Source organism: Populus nigra, chromosome 15 (assembly GCF_951802175.1).
Source record: "Populus nigra chromosome 15, ddPopNigr1.1, whole genome shotgun sequence".
Lineage (NCBI taxonomy): Eukaryota > Viridiplantae > Streptophyta > Magnoliopsida > Malpighiales > Salicaceae > Populus > Populus nigra.
The window spans coordinates 7,864,653-7,883,862 of NC_084866.1; the positions used below are offsets into that span (position 1 = coordinate 7,864,653).

Genomic DNA, 19,210 nt, shown 5'->3' on the forward strand with positions numbered 1-19,210 from the left:
TGATGAATAGTAAATGATATATTGATTCTACTAGTACAGGAGAGGTCGTGAGACTTTATCAATAGCAGGGGATCTTTTCATGCGCTCAAACATTATGTGGGTGCTCAACACCTTAATACTATAATATTAGTTAAATTGTGATTGTAATTTTCTTTAGTTGTATCTTGATTTTTATTTGAAAAATATTAAGAAACTAATTCCCTGGTTAATGAGATTAGTGTCCTAGTTAATGAGCTATTATATAAACTAATTCTCAAGTTAATGGTATTAATAATGTGGTTAATGAGTAATTGAAGAAACTAATTTCATAGTTAATGAGATTAATGCCCTGGATAGTGGACGATATGAGAAATTCATTTCCTAGTTAATGAGATTAATACCTTGGTTAATGAGTGATTATAGAAACTAATTCCCAGATTAATAAGATTAGTGCTCTGGTTAATGGATAATTAGAGAAACTAATTCCCTGATTAATAGGATTAGTACCCTGAATAATGGGTTATAGGAGAAACTAATTCTCTAGTTAATGAGCGATTGTAGAAACTAATTCTCAGGTTAATGAAATTAGTATTCTAGTTAATGGACAATTAGAGAAACCAATCTCTTAATTAATGGGATTAGTACCATGAATAGTGGATGATATGAGAAACTAATTCCTTAATTAATGAGATTAGTGTCCTGGTTCATGGGTAATTAAAGAAACTAATTCTTTGGCTAATGAGCAATTAGAGAAACTAATATGCTAGAGATGATTTTGGTATATCCTTTAAATTGTGCTAATGACATTGATATGCAAAGATAATGGAATATTAATAAATTAATTGTTTGATAAATGATTCTGCAAAATAATATTAAATTATCATTGAGTATAAAATTGATTATATTAGGTATTAAATAAAGTTTTAGGTGGCTCGCAACACCGTGTCGAGTAATAGATTCATGAGTTTATATTTTTTTTTGTTTAGTCAAATGATGTAGTTGGGAGAATTAATATTTTGCTTTGTATTATTATTTTGTATCCAAAAATGTATTTACATATCTAAATTAATTATGGACAATGTATTTAAAGTACTTGTTTTTAAATCATGTCTATAATTTTGTTGCACTCCTCCTTAAACGTACCTTTGCATTTTTTTTGTGAAATGAATATATGTGTCTTGACTTATGTTCAATTGATTTATTTGTCATATTATTCATAATATTTATGGAATAATATAATATTTGTTTTATTTGAGTGAATAATTTAGAAAATGGGAAGTTGTTATTATGGTTAAGTTAAGGAAGTCCCAAATAACAGGATAGTGGGACAAACGTTAGAATTACTATTTGCAAGTTGTGAAAATTATGGAGTCAATAACTTGGTATTAAAAATATAGAGGAAACTATGTCGGACTTTTTATTGAATAAAAAAAATATTGTACTTTCAATAATAATAAAATAGATATATAGAATGTTGTGTAATTAAATTGGGGTTGTTACATCAAATGTTTAGATAAAAAAAAGAATTTTTTTTTATTGAAGTTTAACTATCCGGCTTTGACTGTAAGCCCTAGGAACTTTTTTAAAAAAAAATTGGATAAATGAGACATCATAGGGTTTTTATTCTAATAAAATAAATAATAATTAGAGGGATTCTTTTGAAAATAAAAAAAGGAAATTGGACCAAGTTAGTATAAAGAAGAGTATTAAATGTTAGAAGAAATTTAAGAAAAATAACAAAATAATGAATTAAAGGAATTGTGGGGCAAAATTCTAAATTCTAAAATTCTAAATTATGGGGATTTTTGAGACCTTAAGTGGCCAACCATGTGTAGAGTAATGAATAGTAGTTTTTCTTTATAAATTTTACAAATTGTGTTATGAATGATGTTAAAGATGATTTTTTAGTATTTGATGTTATTTCACTTAATGATGATGAGTTCAATAAATTGAGAGTTTAGTGTAATTGAAGAAATTGTTAAACAATAGAATGAGGAAAATGGTTCCTCAAAAAGAAAAAATTTAGAAACTAATAAGTTCATGTTTTTTTTTCTTAGGTCCGACTGAAAATGATGAAAGAATAGTTGAATTAATCATATTTTTTAAGTTAGTATGGAGATTTCTTTCAAGATATGATATATTGTGTAATAAGAATATAAATGAACAAGGGAAGATATAAATGAAAGTATGATGAAATGATTATATATGATTAATTATTTAGATTTTTAGTAAGAAATTTAAATGATGAAGTTATGTGTAAAATACAACTAATTCCAATGGAAATTGAAATGGAACATTGAGAATAAAAAGTTAAACATAATAGTGACTTTTTATATTATTGAGTTTGTTAAGGGTTGTGCTGATCAATGTGGAAAAAAATTGATTCGCAGGGGATATCTTGATAGTTGTGCCACTTACTCGAGCCGGAAGAGAAGCTTCTAACATAATAGGTAAGTGCCCAATACCTCTACAACTTTGTTATGTTATATTAATGTCGTTATTAGGAAATTTATTCATTTATTATGATATTATTATATAAGTAAGTGCATAAAAGAATGGTATATAAAAGAAGAGAAGAAAGGGAGCACTTGAAAGAAATAATTGATTAGCTAATGGAGGCTAATGATGTCAAATGATTCTTAGCATTCGTATTAGAAAGTGACACAATTAAGGTATTTGAAAGAACATGATTAGCTATTTTGGGTATTTAGATAACTAATAATGTCAGTGGATTATATTAATATCGATATTTTCAATAAAACTTGATTAGCTGCTCCTAAAGGAAGGTTAATGATGTTAAAAGATTTTTTTAACATCAACATTTTCAAATAATAAACTTAAAATACCCGGAAAGAGATTGATTAGTTATTCCGGACCAGGATAACTAATGATATCAATAGGGCATATTAATATCAACATAAATTTCTAGTTCTAATTAGTTGATCCCGGGTAAGGGAGACTAATAATGCTGGCAAGATTATCAGCATCAGCAAGGTCTTAAATACAAAGAAGAAAAAAGGGGTTATAATAATTAAATAGAAATAAAACAAGGATGTATAATCAACAATTTAAAAAAATTAAACACGACTATTATTAATGCATTTTTATAATAATTATATTTGTCTTACATGACCTTCTTAATTATACTAGTTGTCTTTTGCTTATCCAATTTTATTATTATAGACTAGAAGTAATGTATTCTATTTTGAGATGGATTGTAATCTTATTTAATTATATTAACTCTATTTTTTAATGCATGACATAAACAAACAAATTATTAATATGATGTTTCTATGACTTGATGGTTATGTTTTAAATTTTTTTTTTTAGGTTTCATAACTAATTATGAAGATAATTATAAATGTTGAAGTGAAATGAAAAGTATTATTGATGTGGTGTGAGATCTAGGATAATTGGATTATTTTTTAAAATCATGTATGTAAGTGTAACAAGATATAATTGACAACTTGAGACCTTGGAGAAATTTTGTCAAAATTTTGATAGATATATTTAATTCTTTTGGGACTCTTACATTGATAAGTTTTCTTCCAAGGTTGTTAAAAATATATTTTTAACACGACATAAAAAATATAATATAAATTTAGATGGTGAAAACAAATCTTAAAATTTTAAAATAACAAGTAAATTATTTATTATATATATATATATATATAAAATATATATTCCAAGTAAATTATATATATATAATTCAATCATCTTAAAATATATATTCCAAGTAAAAATACAAGTAGTTATAGCAGCTAGATTAGTGACTTCAATAGTAACAAAAACAACTCAAGTAGCAGCATTTGCAGCAGGAGCAGAAGTTACGGAAAGCTATCACTCAAGTATTATCATGATTAATTAATTACCTGTCAGCAGCAACAATAACATTTTTACTTTTAATGCCTTAATTTTCCTTATATCATGATGGGAAATAGATACATAGAATCATGGAAAGCTAAAGCCAAAATTGATTTCAAAAGGGCTACAAAATAAACCATGAAGAAAATGTTTGATAGGGTGGCGGTGATTATTTGTTTTTTTTTTAAAATATATTAAAATAATATATGTTTTTTATTTTTTAAAAATTTTGATATTTATACATTAAAATTTTTAAAAATCATTAAAAAATAATTAATTTAAAATAAAAAATAAAATATTTTTAAAATACCAAAATAAAATGTCATGATGCAGAAATGTTACAGAATGGCATTGACAGTAACAATACATTAGTATTTATCAGCAACTTTAAAAATACAAACAGATAATCTTGAGAAAAGTAACTTAATTAATTGATCAGGATTCGAGTAAGCTAATTTGATTACTGTAAATTAAATTTTAGGATTAATTTTAAAATTCATATATCCATATTATTTTTTTAAAAAAAAACACAAGCAGATTAATTAATTGTGTAGCAAAATAGACAACAATAGATACCCAACACCTTTTACTCGGAAAGAGAAGCATCGGTTAACTCGAGATTTTAATCCATCCGTTTACTCGGAGCTCACTGAAAATCAATGGCGGGAAATAAACCCTAAAACCCTAAAAATAGGGCACAGAGACAGAACTCAGAAGCCAGAACCTCAATCTTTCCATTTTCTAAAATTCTCTTAAACTCTGTCTTATTTTTTATTTTCTGGCATGCAATAATAAGTAAGTATATTCCTAGTCTTGCTTTTCGCTTCTTTCTTTTTACCATTACAATCCGCCAACAAAAGAAAAAAAGAAAAAATTAATTTCCATGGCGAGGCTTGTTACTCTGAGACGCGCTCTTTTTGTTCCCGAGGTACCTTATCTCTACATTTCTGTTTGATGTTTATTTAAGGTGCCTAATCATTTTTACTACTGTTCGTTTCACCTAGTTCAGTATTATCATCCATACGCTTGATTTTTTTGGTGAAACTCTCCATGTTTCATTCTATATTTGTTGTTTAAACAGGGTTGTTTTGCGTGTATTAATTAATGAATTATATATATAGCAGGGACTAAGGAGAGTTGTGCTGGGAACTTCTTCTCAGACACGCAATTTCGCTACAAAAGGTATTGAAAGTTGATGAAATGGACAAGTTATACTGAAACTTAAGAGTTTATAGTTCATATGAGTAATTATGTAATTGTAATTAACAAGCCGTGTCACGCAGTAATGGCGTGGATTTATTTTTTTCATTTCTCAGGCAACATTGTGGATTTGTAACAAATGTCTACCTTTTTATCTTATTAAAAACCAATATTGATAAGGTAAAAGAAAATCCAAGTCAGATGGAAGCGAGTCTGGTGAAGAAAATACGTCAAAGAAAGATTTGGCTTTACAACAAGCCCTTGATCAAATTACTAGTCAATTCGGAAAGGGATCTATCATGTGGTTTGGCCGCTCTGAAGCTCCCAAATATGTTCCAGTCGTGTCTACAGGTTCCTTTGCTCTTGATATAGCACTTGGATGTGGTGGATTTCCAAAGGTATGACTGAACATTTTTCATTCAAGCATTTTGTTGCTTTGTTTTTGTTAACAATACTCTGTTTTGTACTGCATAAAGTTTCTTAAACAAAAAATGCTTTGACTGGTTACTGTTTTGCAATTTTTATCCCTTGAAATAGCTTAAAAGTGTATTAGTTTTGTGAGGAGATCTATTTTGAGTTTATTGTGCTTTAACTGAATGTTTAGGGTTGGAGTTGATAGTTCATTTCTTGTTCTGTGAATTCTGAACCTCCATATATTTAATGCAAACAAGAATCAAACCCCACAGTTTTGTGTTTTTTTTTGGCTGTGTATTACATATCGAAATTGGATTTCAACAGGGTCGTGTGGTGGAGATTTTTGGTCCGGAGGCTTCTGGGAAAACCACTCTTGCTTTACATGTAATTGCTGAAGCACAAAAGCAAGGAGGTTACTTCTTAAATGCCTACAAGATTTATTTTAATTCTTATGGCAGTAGTAGCTAATTGTTAGAGCATCTCCTATGCAAAATGCTAAATTAAAGAGTCAAATTGATAAAATAGCTTTTTGAATAATATAAATATAGCTTTTTTGATTATATGCATTCCAATGGTAAAAAGCTATTTAGAAAAGCCAATAATATATTTCACGTTAAATTAATTTTAATATAATTATATAACTAATTTAGATATTTTATATATAATAAATTGTGATGTTATTAATAATTAATATGAGTAATTTATAAAAGTAATATAAAATTAATGAAGTAATATGAAAGTTAAAAGATATAATTTAAAATTTATTTATATGAATATTTTTAATTTTCAGTTTTATATGTTACTATTAAAAATTTATTTTTTTAAAAGTAAATTCAAATTCAAACTTTGAAAAAAACCATCACAAATATCAAATTAACAACAAAAGGTCTAAAAAATCAACAAATAGAAAAGAGAATAGAAAAAACTTTTAAATAAATATACCTTTTAATTTCAGCTAATTAACACAACCGATGTTATTAATTAACCGGAGAATAATTGATTCTTGTTTTTCTAAATTTGAGAGAAGGGTGAGACACAATACAAGATTTTAAAATTTACAAGTTTTTTTCCATTTGCTTTTAAAGGAAAAAAAACTGTTGGCCAACGGCTATAAAAATAGTCGTCGGCAATGGTAATTTTATTTGGCTATTTCTACAGAAACATGTAGAAATGACTTTGTACAGGTTGAATAGCTATTTTAGTTATTCATTTACCTGCGCCGTTGGAATTGTTAAAAGAAGAAACAAAAGTTAAAAGGACGCTTTTTTGAATTTAGCTCTTCAATTAGCTCTCCGGTTGGAGATGCTCTAACAATTCCAACGGCGCAGGTAAATGAATAGCAAAAATAGTTATTCAACATGTGCAAAATCATTTCTACATGTTTATGTAGAAATGGCCAAATAGAAGTACCGTTGCCAACAGCTATTTTTATAGTCGTTGGCCAACAGTTTTTTTTTTCCTTTAAAAGCAAATGGAAAGAAACTTGTAAATTTTAAAAGCCTCACCCTTCTCTCAAATTTATATTACTTTTATAAATTACTCATATTAATTATATAATTAATAACATCATAATTATATAAAATATCTAAATTAGTTATATAATTATATTAAAATTAAATTAACATGAAATATATTAAAATATAATTGGCCTTTCTAAATAGCTTTTTACCATTGAAATGCACATAATAAAAAAAAAACTATATTTATACTATTTAAAAAGCCATTTTATCAATTTGGCTCTTTAATTTAGCATTTTGCATTGGAGATGCTCTTAAAAGAAGAAACAAAAGTTAAAAGGATGTTTTTTTGAATTTAGCTCTCCAGTTGGAGATGCTCTTAGGACTAACAGGGCCATCATTTCCTCAAACTGGGCTGTTAGGAGGTGTACACCTGCCCTGGTTTGAATCCCACAAATACATTATTTATAATGAAAATATAAGGTAAGGACATGACATGTCAATTTTTGTACCATACGTCATTAAGTTGTCAAGCTATTTTATTAGTAAGTTCAGAATAAGATTCAAGTATTAATCTTTCTCTAGTAACATATACGTAGAATATTGGATACTGTAAATTGTTTCAGAGGATTTTAAGTCAAAGAATTTTGCTGAATTGTCAAGGACTCGATTTCAATTCTTCCATGGCATTAACATGTCTACTTCTTTGCAGGTTACTGTGTTTTTATGGACGCTGAGCATGCCCTTGATTCATCATTAGCTAAGGCTATTGGGGTGAACACTGAGAACTTGCTTCTTTCGCAACCTGATTGTGGCGAACAAGCTCTCAGTCTTGTGGACACTCTCATCCGGAGTGGTTCTGTTGATGTCGTTGTTGTTGATAGTGTAAGTAAGGTGCTTTATTGGCTCGTAATCTTACATGTTATCAAGTCCTCTCTTAGTTATAGTTTCTTGTATTCAATGGATGAGGCTTTGTAGTTATAGTTTCTTGTAGTCAATGAATCAGTGTTTGTATAATGTAATACTTGGTAAGATAATTCATTCACTTTACCATCCCCCTCTTACTCACCTTCTCATATGTCCTATTTAATGGTTATCATCTTAGCAGAGTTGTGTTAACCGTTATGCCTGCAGCTTTTGCTGCAGATAGCGCGAGCGCACATGTATTAGACATCAATGCTTGTTAAAGTTTATTTGTTTAGAATTATCCATACCATTGAATTTCAGACTACAGTTTGGAATTAAGTCTTGTTTTTATTTTTCTATTGTGAATAATGACAGGTAGCTGCACTTGTGCCTAAAAGCGAACTTGATGGAGAGATGGGTGATGCTCATATGGCAATGCAAGCCAGATTAATGAGCCAGGCACTTCGCAAACTGAGCCACTCTTTATCACAGTCACAGACTGTTCTGATCTTTATCAATCAGGTGCTATTTTGAAGTATTCCTATCATTATAGGTTTAGGAGATCTGTACTGATTTACCGTGAAACTATAAAGATGTATTTGCACATTCATTTTAGGTACTGGCTTAAAAGACCCAGGAGTTATTTGCATTCAAAACTAACTAAAGATTGGTCATTTACCAAATCTGGTCCAGATGTCATGCCAAATGGATTTTTGTCCCAATCAAAGAAACTTCTCATATGAGTTTTCATTCAGGCTGTCAATTTGGCTCAGTAGAGTAAAATAATTGCATGCCAGGATTGTAATTGAGTTGAGTATTATACTGTTCAGGCTTGGTTTGTTCAAATTAAAATCAAGTGAGTTGGGCTCAAGTTTATTATCCTGCCAAAAAAAATGTAGAAGCTTCGTTTACTACCTCCTTGAATGAATTTGAGCTTGTACATGAATGTAATGATTAACTAATGTAAACAATCCCCATATATATATATATATATATATATATATATATATATATATATATATATATATATATATAAGTATCTTTGGTTTATTTAGTAGTCCTAATTGATGCTTGTGGTGGCTGACCTACATTAGAGCTTGTTCAAGGTTTTGGCCAGAACTTGTGTGTAATGGCTGTCAAATTGAGATTTGACTCGTGAATCAAAAGGTCAATTTTTGGGATTGTGAATCTTATAAAATTGTGAATCATAAAATTTAGTAACAAATGATAATGACATTAATAAAATATAAATAACATAGTAAATCTTGTCATTTAAATTTTTAGTTCTTAGTCATTTAATTACTTAAGTCTCAAAATTCAACATATTGTTCATTGCTACTTGATTATTCTAAAGACTCAATAATCTTGCTCTTCCCCAACATTGATGTAATCTTTGTAGTTCCTTGTCTTTGACACTCTTGCTTTCTTTCACTGTTTTCTTTTTTTGTGAAAATTTAATTTATAATTCATTTAAGTTTCTAGTAGAAATATTTATTGAAGAAGATTGTTTACATGTTGACATACATGACCTCTTGACTTAGCATTCCTATTCTTACCACCTCTCTTAAAATTATGCATTTTATTTCAATTTTCTATTCGAGAGGACTTGTAAAGCTCAATGAATTGTATTGAATCAAATCAAATCCGTACTGAATTGTAAGATTCAACAGAACAAGGAGATCTAGAGAAAATAGAACTAACATAAAACTAAACAATCTAGCTACCATTGAAACAGTAGAGTGAAAGTAGGATGAGGCGTGCCTTTACCCTTTGTGTTAGTAGGAGTGGATTAGTTAGAATGGGTTCGTGTGAAGAAGAGGTATTAGTCAGCACCTTTGGGCTTGTGCCAGATAAGTTAAGAAATGACACACCAGCAGGTAACAAAGGAGATTTCTCTGATCTTCACTGTATCTGTGTAGAAGATGCGACGAAGTGTTTGAATCATTGTGGATTGTCCAAATCAAATGCCTAGTGGCATGATCAAAGCCAATAGTCATAAGCTATGTCCTTCATCATGATGTCAAACAAAACTATCCATGGAATCGTTATAATGTACCCAAGCAAGGAGTAAATCAATTGAAAGCCATGTTCTTTCTAGTAAGCAAATCAAAGGAGTTGTCAAGCCTGGGCAAGCTAATTTTCAGTGGTGTATCAAAGAGTTGCAGCTGGGGCACTAGTTAAAAGGCAGTTAGGCTCAAGTTCAATTTCTTAACAAGATATCAGACAAGGTTGGGAAAACTAGTGAATTAGTTGAAGTTCCACCATCTCTTGTTTGTGAAAGGATAATTGCTTTCTGTCTATCCAATTGCATAAGCACATCCGGTTCTAGCGTCGAATGGGAGTCCTCTTTATTTTTGTCTCTTCCATCTTTAGAGTTTCTTATTGTGTTTAAGAAGCCCGTAATCTTTTCTATCAGTACTATTAGTGAGCTAACATGCTAACTGAAGAATTTTGAGAGAAGTCTTTCTCTTTTCTTAATATTACCAGCAGTATGTTTGTACAATAAATAGGGAAGAAAAGCTAACCTACTGACCCTCAAAACAAGAAATAAATACTAGATAGGAAAGTATCCTACACTAAACTAGAAAGCAATAATCTAGAGAATCTGGATAGTTAATACCAGATTCTCTTTCCTAAACCATATATACTAAGATTTCTCTAAGATCCTAACTGATTTTGAGACTGATTTCCACACTCCCCCTCAAGCTGGGTTGTATATGTTATACATGCCCAGCTTGTGACTCAATTCTTCAAAATTAGTTCTTGGTAGAGCTTTGGTGAGGATGTCTGCAATCTGAGATTTTGTTGGAGTGTAGATGAGGTGAACAATGTTCTTCTCAATCTTTTCTGTGATGAAGTGTCGATCTATTTCAATGTGCTTTGTCCTGTCATGATGAACTGGATTCTTTGCTATGTTTATGGCTGCTTGATTATCACAATACATCTGGATAGGTGTCAATGATTCCATGCCAAGTTCTTTAAGTAATCTTTGTATCCACATCCCTTCACAGATACCAAGAGCTAGAGCTCTCAGCTCAGATTCTGCACTGCTTCTAGATACCACATGTTGTTTCTTGCTTCTCCAAGTTACTAGATTTCCCCAAACATAGGAGCAATATCCAGAAGTAGATCTCCTATCTATAATGTTTCCTGCCCAGTCTGCATCTGTGTAGATTTCAATATTTCTGTTGTCACATTTCTTGTATAGAAGGCCTCTACCAGGAGTCATTTTTAGGTACCTCAAGATTCTATTAACTGCTGCCATATGATCTTCTGTCGGGTTGTTCATGAATTGGCTTACAAAACTGACAGCAAAGCCAATATCAGGTCTGGTATGTGAGAGATAAATGAGTCGACCCACAAGTCTTTGATATCTCCCCCTATCCACTGGTATACTCTTATTTTCTGCTCCTATCTTCTTTGCTGAATCCATTGGAGTGTCTGCAGGTTTGCATCCAAGCATTCCTGTTTCTTTTAGCAGATCCAAGATATATTTTCGTTGAGAAACATATATACCTTTCCTTGACCGTGCCACTTCCATGCCAAGGAAGTATTTGAGATACCCAAGGTCTTTGATCTCAAATTCCTTGGCTAAAAGTTTCTTCAGTCTCACCAGTTCTTCCTCATAATCCCCAGTTAAGATGATGTCATCCACATATACTATTAGGATTGCTATTTCCTTTTCTGGAGAGGTTTTTACAAACAGTGTATGATCTGCTTGGCATTGGGAATATCCATACTGTGCTACTGTCTTTGTAAATCTGTCAAACCATGCCCGAGGGGATTGCTTGAGTCCATATAGTGATTTTTTCAGTCTGCATACTCTGTTGACGTTGGAGGATGTTTCTAGTCCTGGAGGAATCTCCATGTATACTTCTTCCAAGTCTCCATTAAGGAAAGCATTTTTGATGTCTAGTTGATGTAATGGCCAGTCTTTGTTAGCTGCTAGCGACAGAAGCACTCTGATTGTATTAAGTTTGGCCACTGGAGCAAATGTTTCTTGATAATCTATTCCATAGGACTGAGTAAACCCTTTTGCAACCAGACGAGCTTTTAACCTTTCAATACTTCCATCAGCCTTATGTTTGATAGTAAATAACCATTTACACCCAACTGGTTTCTTTCCAGGTGGAAGTTCAGAAATTTCCCAAGTTCTATTCTTGTTTAAGGCACTGATTTCATCACTCACTGCCTTTCTCCACCCTGAATCTTTGAGAGCTTCTTCAATAGACTTAGGAATCTGTACACTGTCAATGGCTGAAACAAATGCATGATAGGTTGGTGATAACCCTTCATATGAAACAAATTTGCTGATGGGATGACTTGTGCATGATCTAACACCCTTTCTCAAAGCAATTGGAATATTTGAATCATCAATAACAGAGGCAGTATTCTCACAGTCAGAAGTTTCCATACCTGAGTATATTGGGGCAGAATCTGGACTTGGTTCTGAATCTTGGTCATGTGCAAGAGGTATTGTGTGCTCTATCTCCTTTCCAAGTTTTTTTCTTCTAGAATAAATAAGAAGCTCATGATTTGTGATCTGTTTTGGTGTAGGATGAATCTGGTCAGGAGATTGGACTGAGGTTGGTGGTGCTGGGACTGATTGGATTGAGGCTGGAGGTGTAGTGTAAGGACTCAAATGACTTTGGACAAGATTCTGTGGGTTGTCTCCTGAGTTAATTACATGATCAGATTGTATATCCCAATTCTGATATTCTCTCATGGTTGCCCCCTGAAGATCAGACTTGGGATAGTATGCTTGATGTTCAAAAAATGTGACATCCATAGAAGTATAGATCTTTTTGAGAACAGGAGAGTAACATTTATAACCCTTTTGGTGTGGAGAGTATCCTATAAAAATGCACTTGAGGGAGGTAGGGTCTAATTTTCCTCTATGGTGTATATGAACAAATACTGAGCAGCCAAATACTTTAGGGTCTAAGGAAGAGAGTAGTTTGGTGTGTGGAAAGGCTTGTAGAAGGACTTGGCTGGGAGTTCTGAAGTTTAGAACTCTGGAAGGCATTCTGTTGATGAGATAGGTTGCTGTGAGTACAGCTTCTCCCCAGAATTGTTTTGGCACATGAGTAGAAAGCATAAGGGATCTAGCAACTTCCAATAGGTGTCTATTCTTCCTTTCAGCCACTCCATTTTGTTGTGGAGTGTTAACACGAGCTTATATGGATAATGCCTTGATTTAGACAATAAGTATTAAGGCTAGAATTGAAATATTCTTTGGCATTATCAGTTTTTAGGATTTGGATTTTAGTCTGGAATTGGGTTTGTATCATGGCATGGAAGTTTTGGAAAATTTGGCCGACTTCAGATTTTTCTTTCATAAGGAATAACCAAGTCAATCTAGTGTGATCATCAACAAAGGAGACAAACCACCGAGTTCCAGTTATATTGTGCACTTGTGAGGGGCCCCATACATCACTATGAATCATTGCAAAAGGGAATCATTGCAAAAGGATGTGATGGTTTATATGAAATGGTGGGATAGCTACTGCGAACATGTTTAGAGAGTTGACATATTTCACATTTGAAGGATTGTGAGCTTTTATTGGAAAAGAAGGATGGAAACAGCCTTTCAAGGTACATGAAGTTTGGATGACCTAGACGATAGTGCCATAATAGAACTTCACTATCTTTATTGACATGAAAATTTAAAGCTGACTGACCCTTGGATGATACATAGCTTCTGTTTTGAGTTTGCCTTAGAGGAATCTCACTTTTGAGTAGATAGAGCTCAGAACACATCTTAGCACTGCCAATCTTCTTCCCCGTATCCAAATCCTGAAATATACACAAATGAGGAAAGAATTTAGCAACACAATTCAGGTCACGAGTCAATTTGCTAATTGAGAGTAGGTTGCAGTCTAGGTTAGGAACATGGAGAATAGAGTTTAGGATCATGTCCCTTGAGAGTCTACTCAGGCCTATTCCCTTAACTTGGGAGGAAGACCCATCAGCTATACGGACTGTAGAATTATTAGTGCACTGATTGTATTCATTAAGAAGAGTGGCATCTCCTGTCATATGGTCTGATGCTCCGGAGTCGATGATCCAAGGGCTTGAGTGTTTCTTACTAACAGTAAGGGCTGTTGAAAATTTACCTTTTTGTGCTAACAGTCCAGATCCAGAACCAGAGGCTGACATACTTGGTTGAGATAGTGAATTCTGACTGAAGAGTTTCTGTAAGATCTCAAGCTGTTCCTTGCTGAAAGGACTTGTTTCTGTTGGCAGAATGGTGTTTTTATCTTGGTTGTTATCTGAGATAACATTGTTGGCACGTCTGTCTTTGTCATTTATTGATTTTGATGGTTTCCAATCAGCAGGTTTGCCATGAATCTTCCAGCAGTTTTCCTTGACATGTCCTGGTTTGTTGCAGTGATCACACCAGGGTCTTCCTTTCCTCTGTCGATTATCATAGTTGCTGTTTGAATAGCCTCGAGCAGCAAGGGCAGATCCTTCCATTATATGAGCTGAGTTGTGAGGTCCCATCATTACTTTCTTTCTACTTTCTTCACGTCTAACCTCAGAGAATGCTTCTCTGAGATTTGGAAGAGGTTTGGTTCCCATTATTCTTCCTCTGACTTCATCAAGGTTCTTGTTGAGCCCAAGAAGAAACTTGAAAGTTCTTTTCTGCTCAACAATTCTTCTATATAGGACTGTGTCTTCAGAACAATTCCAGCTGTGAATTTCAAACATATCTAGGTGCTGCCAATGACGGCAGAGAGTGTTGAAGTATTGAGTAATAGAAAGTTCTCCTTGGCGTAGATCATGTAACACTGCCTCAATCTCAAATAGTTCTGATGTATTTTCAGAACTTGAGTAGGTTTCTCTTGCTGCTTCCCAGATTTCCTTTGCTGTTCCATATAGGAGAAAATTTTCTCCAATTTCGTTGGTCATTGAATTGATCAGCCATGACATTACCATATGATTTTCAGTCTTCCATGTTCGGAACATGGGATCATTCTTTTCTGGTATGATGATATCCCCTGTGAGGTAGTCATCTCTGCCCTTTCCACAAATAAACATCATGACTGATGATGACCATTGAAGATAATTATATCCATTGAGTTTGTGTCCTGTGATTTGGTGTGATGTGCCTTCAGTGCCTCCTGAAAGGCTGCCATGAGAGGTTGTTCTTGGCTGTGAGGTCACCTCAGAGAGAGAGCTTTGTCCTGCTGCTGCCATGCCTTAGAGAAGTAGATTAGGGTTCAAGAGTAGGCTCTGATACCATGAAGAATTTTGAGAGAAGTCTTTCTCTTTTCTTAATATTACCAGCAGTATGTTTGTACAATAAATAGGGAAGAAAAGCTAACCTACTGACCCTCAAAACAAGAAATAAATACTAGATAGGAAAGTATCCTACACTAAACTAGAAAGCAATAATCTAGAGAATCTGGATAGTTAATACCAGATTCTCTTTCCTAAACCATATATACTAAGATTTCTCTAAGATCCTAACTGATTTTGAGACTGATTTCCACAGTAGTTATAAACTAGTCTTTATTAAGCTTTCCTTTTTACCTAGCATGATAACAAAATAACTAATAAGCTTAGAAGACTAGTAGTAGTTCTACTAATAGGACAAGACTGAGTTGGATTTTCTTGTCCTTTGCATTTCTTCCCCTGATCTGATTGTGCTCATTTAGAAGGGCCTAAAGAATGTTACTAGTTATCTGAGGCAAGCGCATAAGAGAGCAAGCTTGTATTAGAGAGGACCAAGAATAAGAAAGGTTCAACTCGTACTAAATCTATTGGCACTTTAAAAAAATTTCTAAATGGAAAAACGTATCTACTGTGTTGACCCTTTCTAACTGAAAGACCAACACTCCCTTTAGTCTAAATAGCTAGATAAACTCCCAGCCAATAGGCAAGGACAAGCTATTTGTCTTTCAAGCAAGCTATGGATAAGAGGGATATGTCAAAGGTAAAGGACCCAAGTTATTTGATTTGAGACTCTAAGCTAGTTCAATTCCTTTTCACATTGATGCCCTCATTGAAAAACTAGTTGTCGAGTGTAAAGAGAACATGAAAGTTGCTCAACAAAAGAAATACAATGATTTAAACTATGTTGGTTCTTTTGATTACACGTTTGATATCATCACAAAGGTAGAATTGTACTAAGGATAGATGGATACAACACATACTGATGAAGCAAGTTAACCTTTGCTATTCATTACTCTGGAAATTGATGGAAGAGAAAAAAAAATTGCCAGTAGATGTTTCTGGTGCAAGCTTTTTTATGGAGGAACTTAAGCTAATTTCTAGAATTGTTGTACACTTGGGAGTGAAGAAAGAAAATGGGTTGGTGATTCTTGATTGGACACATGAGATCGAGGCAAGAATGGTTTTGGTCCAAGGATGGGTTTCTTCCTACTCACAGAGAATGATACAGGAGTTGTGTTTATAATTTATTTTATTTTGCTTATGATATTGAGGATGTTTAATTAATCTAGGGTCGTTTGATTAGCATCTGACTTTTAAAGTATTTCCTTGGAGGTTAAGTTATTTTAATTGGAGCCCAAGACTAGAAATCCTATTCCTACAAGGATCTAGGGCTTTAACTATGTATAAATAAGGGTGCTAGGGTTATTATATAGACTTTCTTTGTTATTTTATCAATCTATTCAGATTTTAGAGTATTCTTCTCTTCTTCTTTTTTCGTTATGTATTCTTTCTTGTATCTTTTTCTTTGACGTGTAATTTAATTCCTTCCCTTTTGTTGCCCTGGCAGCATAGTCAAAAGTAAGCAATCAATATCGAGCTTACCCTTTTCTGATATTAATGCCTCCATGATTCTGGATATGAATTTTAGATCCATGTATAAATTAGTGTGCTGATCATGAGTCCATTGTAATTGGAATTGAGACTGGCTGTGCTAGTAATGGCATGAAATTATACAGGCACCGTCAGAATTTATTGCAATATGATGTGCGTGTGTGTGTGTGTGTGTGTAATGCTTGGTTCGTTAACTTTATCTGTCAACAGGTGAGAGCTAAGCTTTCAACTTTCGGATTTGGTGGGCCCACTGAAGTAACCTGTGGTGGTAATGCTCTGAAGTTCTATGCTTCTGTACGCCTAAACATGAGAAGGGTAGGGTTCATCAAGAAGGGAGAAGAGGTATGGCTGTTTATCTTTTTCTCAACCCGTGAATTTGAAACCGTGTCAAGATGAGGAACTTTTGTGATACTTAATTACCACACTAGGTGGAATAGACTAAATTTGCATTAGCTCCACCCTGCTTTGGGCTCCTTTAGACAATATATTCTTGGCTTTGATTCTGGTCTTGTTCATTGTTTTTCAAACAAGGTGCCAGACATGCAACAAAGCTTAAGACACTTGCTGGTATAAGCTTTTGCTTGAACAGGATACAGGCTTGATCTATGATGGCAGAAAAAAATAGGGTTGACAAAGGAATTGAAAAGGGAGGGATGGATTCCTCTATTTTGCAAATCAGTGTATCTTTTTACAGAGAGTTTTCTGGAAGTGACTGTTAGTTCCCTCACTGTTTCTTGGCTTGAGATCTGTTTGTTTTAACCACCTCTGCATGCTTAGTCGCCCATGAAGACATTTAGAAGATTGTTGTTGACAATTGGTTTATGTCTCATTCAAGATGAGTAAACAAGTGAAATGAATGACCTCGGATCTCGTGACTTTTGACTATACATTGTCTTTGTTTGGATTGAAGCTGGTTTACTCTTTGTTTTTTTGTTCAGAAATGGTGAAGGGATGGGGTGGGGGGAGCAAGAAGTGCAGATTGTAGATTATTAGGTTTAAATCTCAACAATTATACATTTTTGGTTACAGAGGTTCGTATTACTTTGTCTTCTTTGTGTCAAAGTGTTGATTCTTACTTTTGTTTTTCTTTTGCAGACAACAGGAACTCAAGTTCAAGTGAAGATAGCGAAGAATAAGCTTGCCCCTCCATTTAAAACTGTTCAATTTGAGCTTGAGTTTGGCAAGGGAATAAGTCGTGAATCGGAGATCATAGAATTGGCAGTGAAACACAAATTCATCAAGAAAAATGGTGCATTTTATGACTGTAATGGTCGCAAGTACCATGGCAAGGAAGCATTGAGGGAGTTTCTAGCTCATAATGATGATGTCCAGGAAGAGCTTATGATGAAGCTCAGGGAGAAGCTACTTGAAGTTGAGACTGATCAAGAACTGAAAGATGAGACTACAGATGGAGAACCAACCCAAGAAACCATCCCACCTGATTCTACTGATGAAGTATTTGCCGCAGCTGAAGCATATACGTGAACGACCTCAGAACTGTAGATGGAGGTTTATTCTGCTAAATCCCATGGCATCGCCCGGTTTTCTATGGAGTCCTGTCATCCCATCTCCTGCTCATCAACAGCACCAGGATTTCCAGTGGGCACAAATTGAAGGATTCGGAAGGCATCAGGTTTATTATAACTAAAAACTGCCCTAGTTTGTGACAGGACACATGGTTTATGATTGTGCCGCAGCTGAGATTTTTTAATCGTCAGTGTAGGTTTTGGTTCTAGAATGGATCAAAGTTTTGCGGGTCTAGATGAGCTACTGCTGAAAATGCAGGGCTATTGCCATATTTCATGAAATGTACACCTAAATTATGTCTGTGAATGGGGCCAATTTTTTTTTTTTTTATGTAGTAATTAAAAATCTAGCGCAGTATCCTATTCAATGCATCCCTGTCATTGTGTTTATATGTGTGTGCTTTTTGGTGAAGTGTTAAGAGGCTAGGGCATCAGAGTTGGTCGGAACAGATGAAAATGGCGTCCATGCTAGTAAATAAATCCTTTCCCTCGTGGTTTCTGCTCCATACTGTCGGCCATGACTCCGTCGGCTATAAATATCGGTGATCGCACAATCCGGTTTTGCCCTAAGCTCTTAAATTATATCTCAACGTTGTACCTTTAAATTCATTTCATAGAAATCCGACTTGGAAACAAATTCAGCTACACGTCTTAAAATACAATACCTTATACGGTTCTAATACTTGTTTGATAATATATTCAAGCTATCTGTATTTCTGTTGATAAATTAATCAAGCTGTATATACAATTTAGAACATGGATTCATTGGATTGTGAAAAATTGAGAAAAACACTATATATGTATTGTGGACATAGATTTATTGCATTGTGAACCATTATGTAGAAATAGAATATTTACACTATGGATGATATTTTAATGTTTTAGGAGCGTTGTCTTTTCTGTTTATTAGTAAAAAAATATGTTAATTAAAGAGATAAATTGATAGGAGATAGTTATTGGCGAGAGGTTAACGCTCATAGATGATTAATGAAACAAAAAGGTGTTAATTAAAGAGATAAGTTGATAGGAGATAGTCATTAATAAAAGGTTAACGCTCACATATGATTAATGAAA

At 33.3% G+C, this 19,210-nt stretch overlaps 1 protein-coding gene across 4 annotated transcripts; it reads left to right on the top strand.

Annotated features, from left to right (window-relative positions):
* Nucleotides 1–4,422: 4,422 nt before the first annotated feature.
* Nucleotides 4,423–18,508, top strand: LOC133674926 (DNA repair protein recA homolog 3, mitochondrial-like). 4 transcript variants are annotated; one of them, XR_009835282.1, is made up of 9 exons: nucleotides 4,423–4,771; nucleotides 4,965–5,025; nucleotides 5,224–5,441; nucleotides 5,782–5,869; nucleotides 7,627–7,799; nucleotides 8,196–8,342; nucleotides 16,821–16,952; nucleotides 17,142–17,603; nucleotides 17,706–17,843. XR_009835282.1 is itself a non-coding variant. In XM_062096222.1 (8 exons), exons 1-8 carry the CDS (start codon nucleotides 4,727–4,729, stop codon nucleotides 18,093–18,095), a joined length of 1,254 nt encoding a protein of 417 aa, XP_061952206.1. In that variant the 5' UTR covers nucleotides 4,428–4,726; the 3' UTR covers nucleotides 18,096–18,508. The 4 variants fall into 4 exon arrangements, 3 of the variants coding, with proteins under 3 accessions (XP_061952206.1, XP_061952207.1, XP_061952208.1); XM_062096222.1 differs by lacking the exon at nucleotides 17,142–17,603 and having other exon boundaries at nucleotides 4,428–4,771; nucleotides 17,706–18,508; XM_062096223.1 differs by lacking the exon at nucleotides 17,142–17,603 and having other exon boundaries at nucleotides 4,428–4,771; nucleotides 4,968–5,025; nucleotides 17,706–18,508.
* The last annotated feature ends 702 nt before the right edge of the window (nucleotides 18,509–19,210 follow it).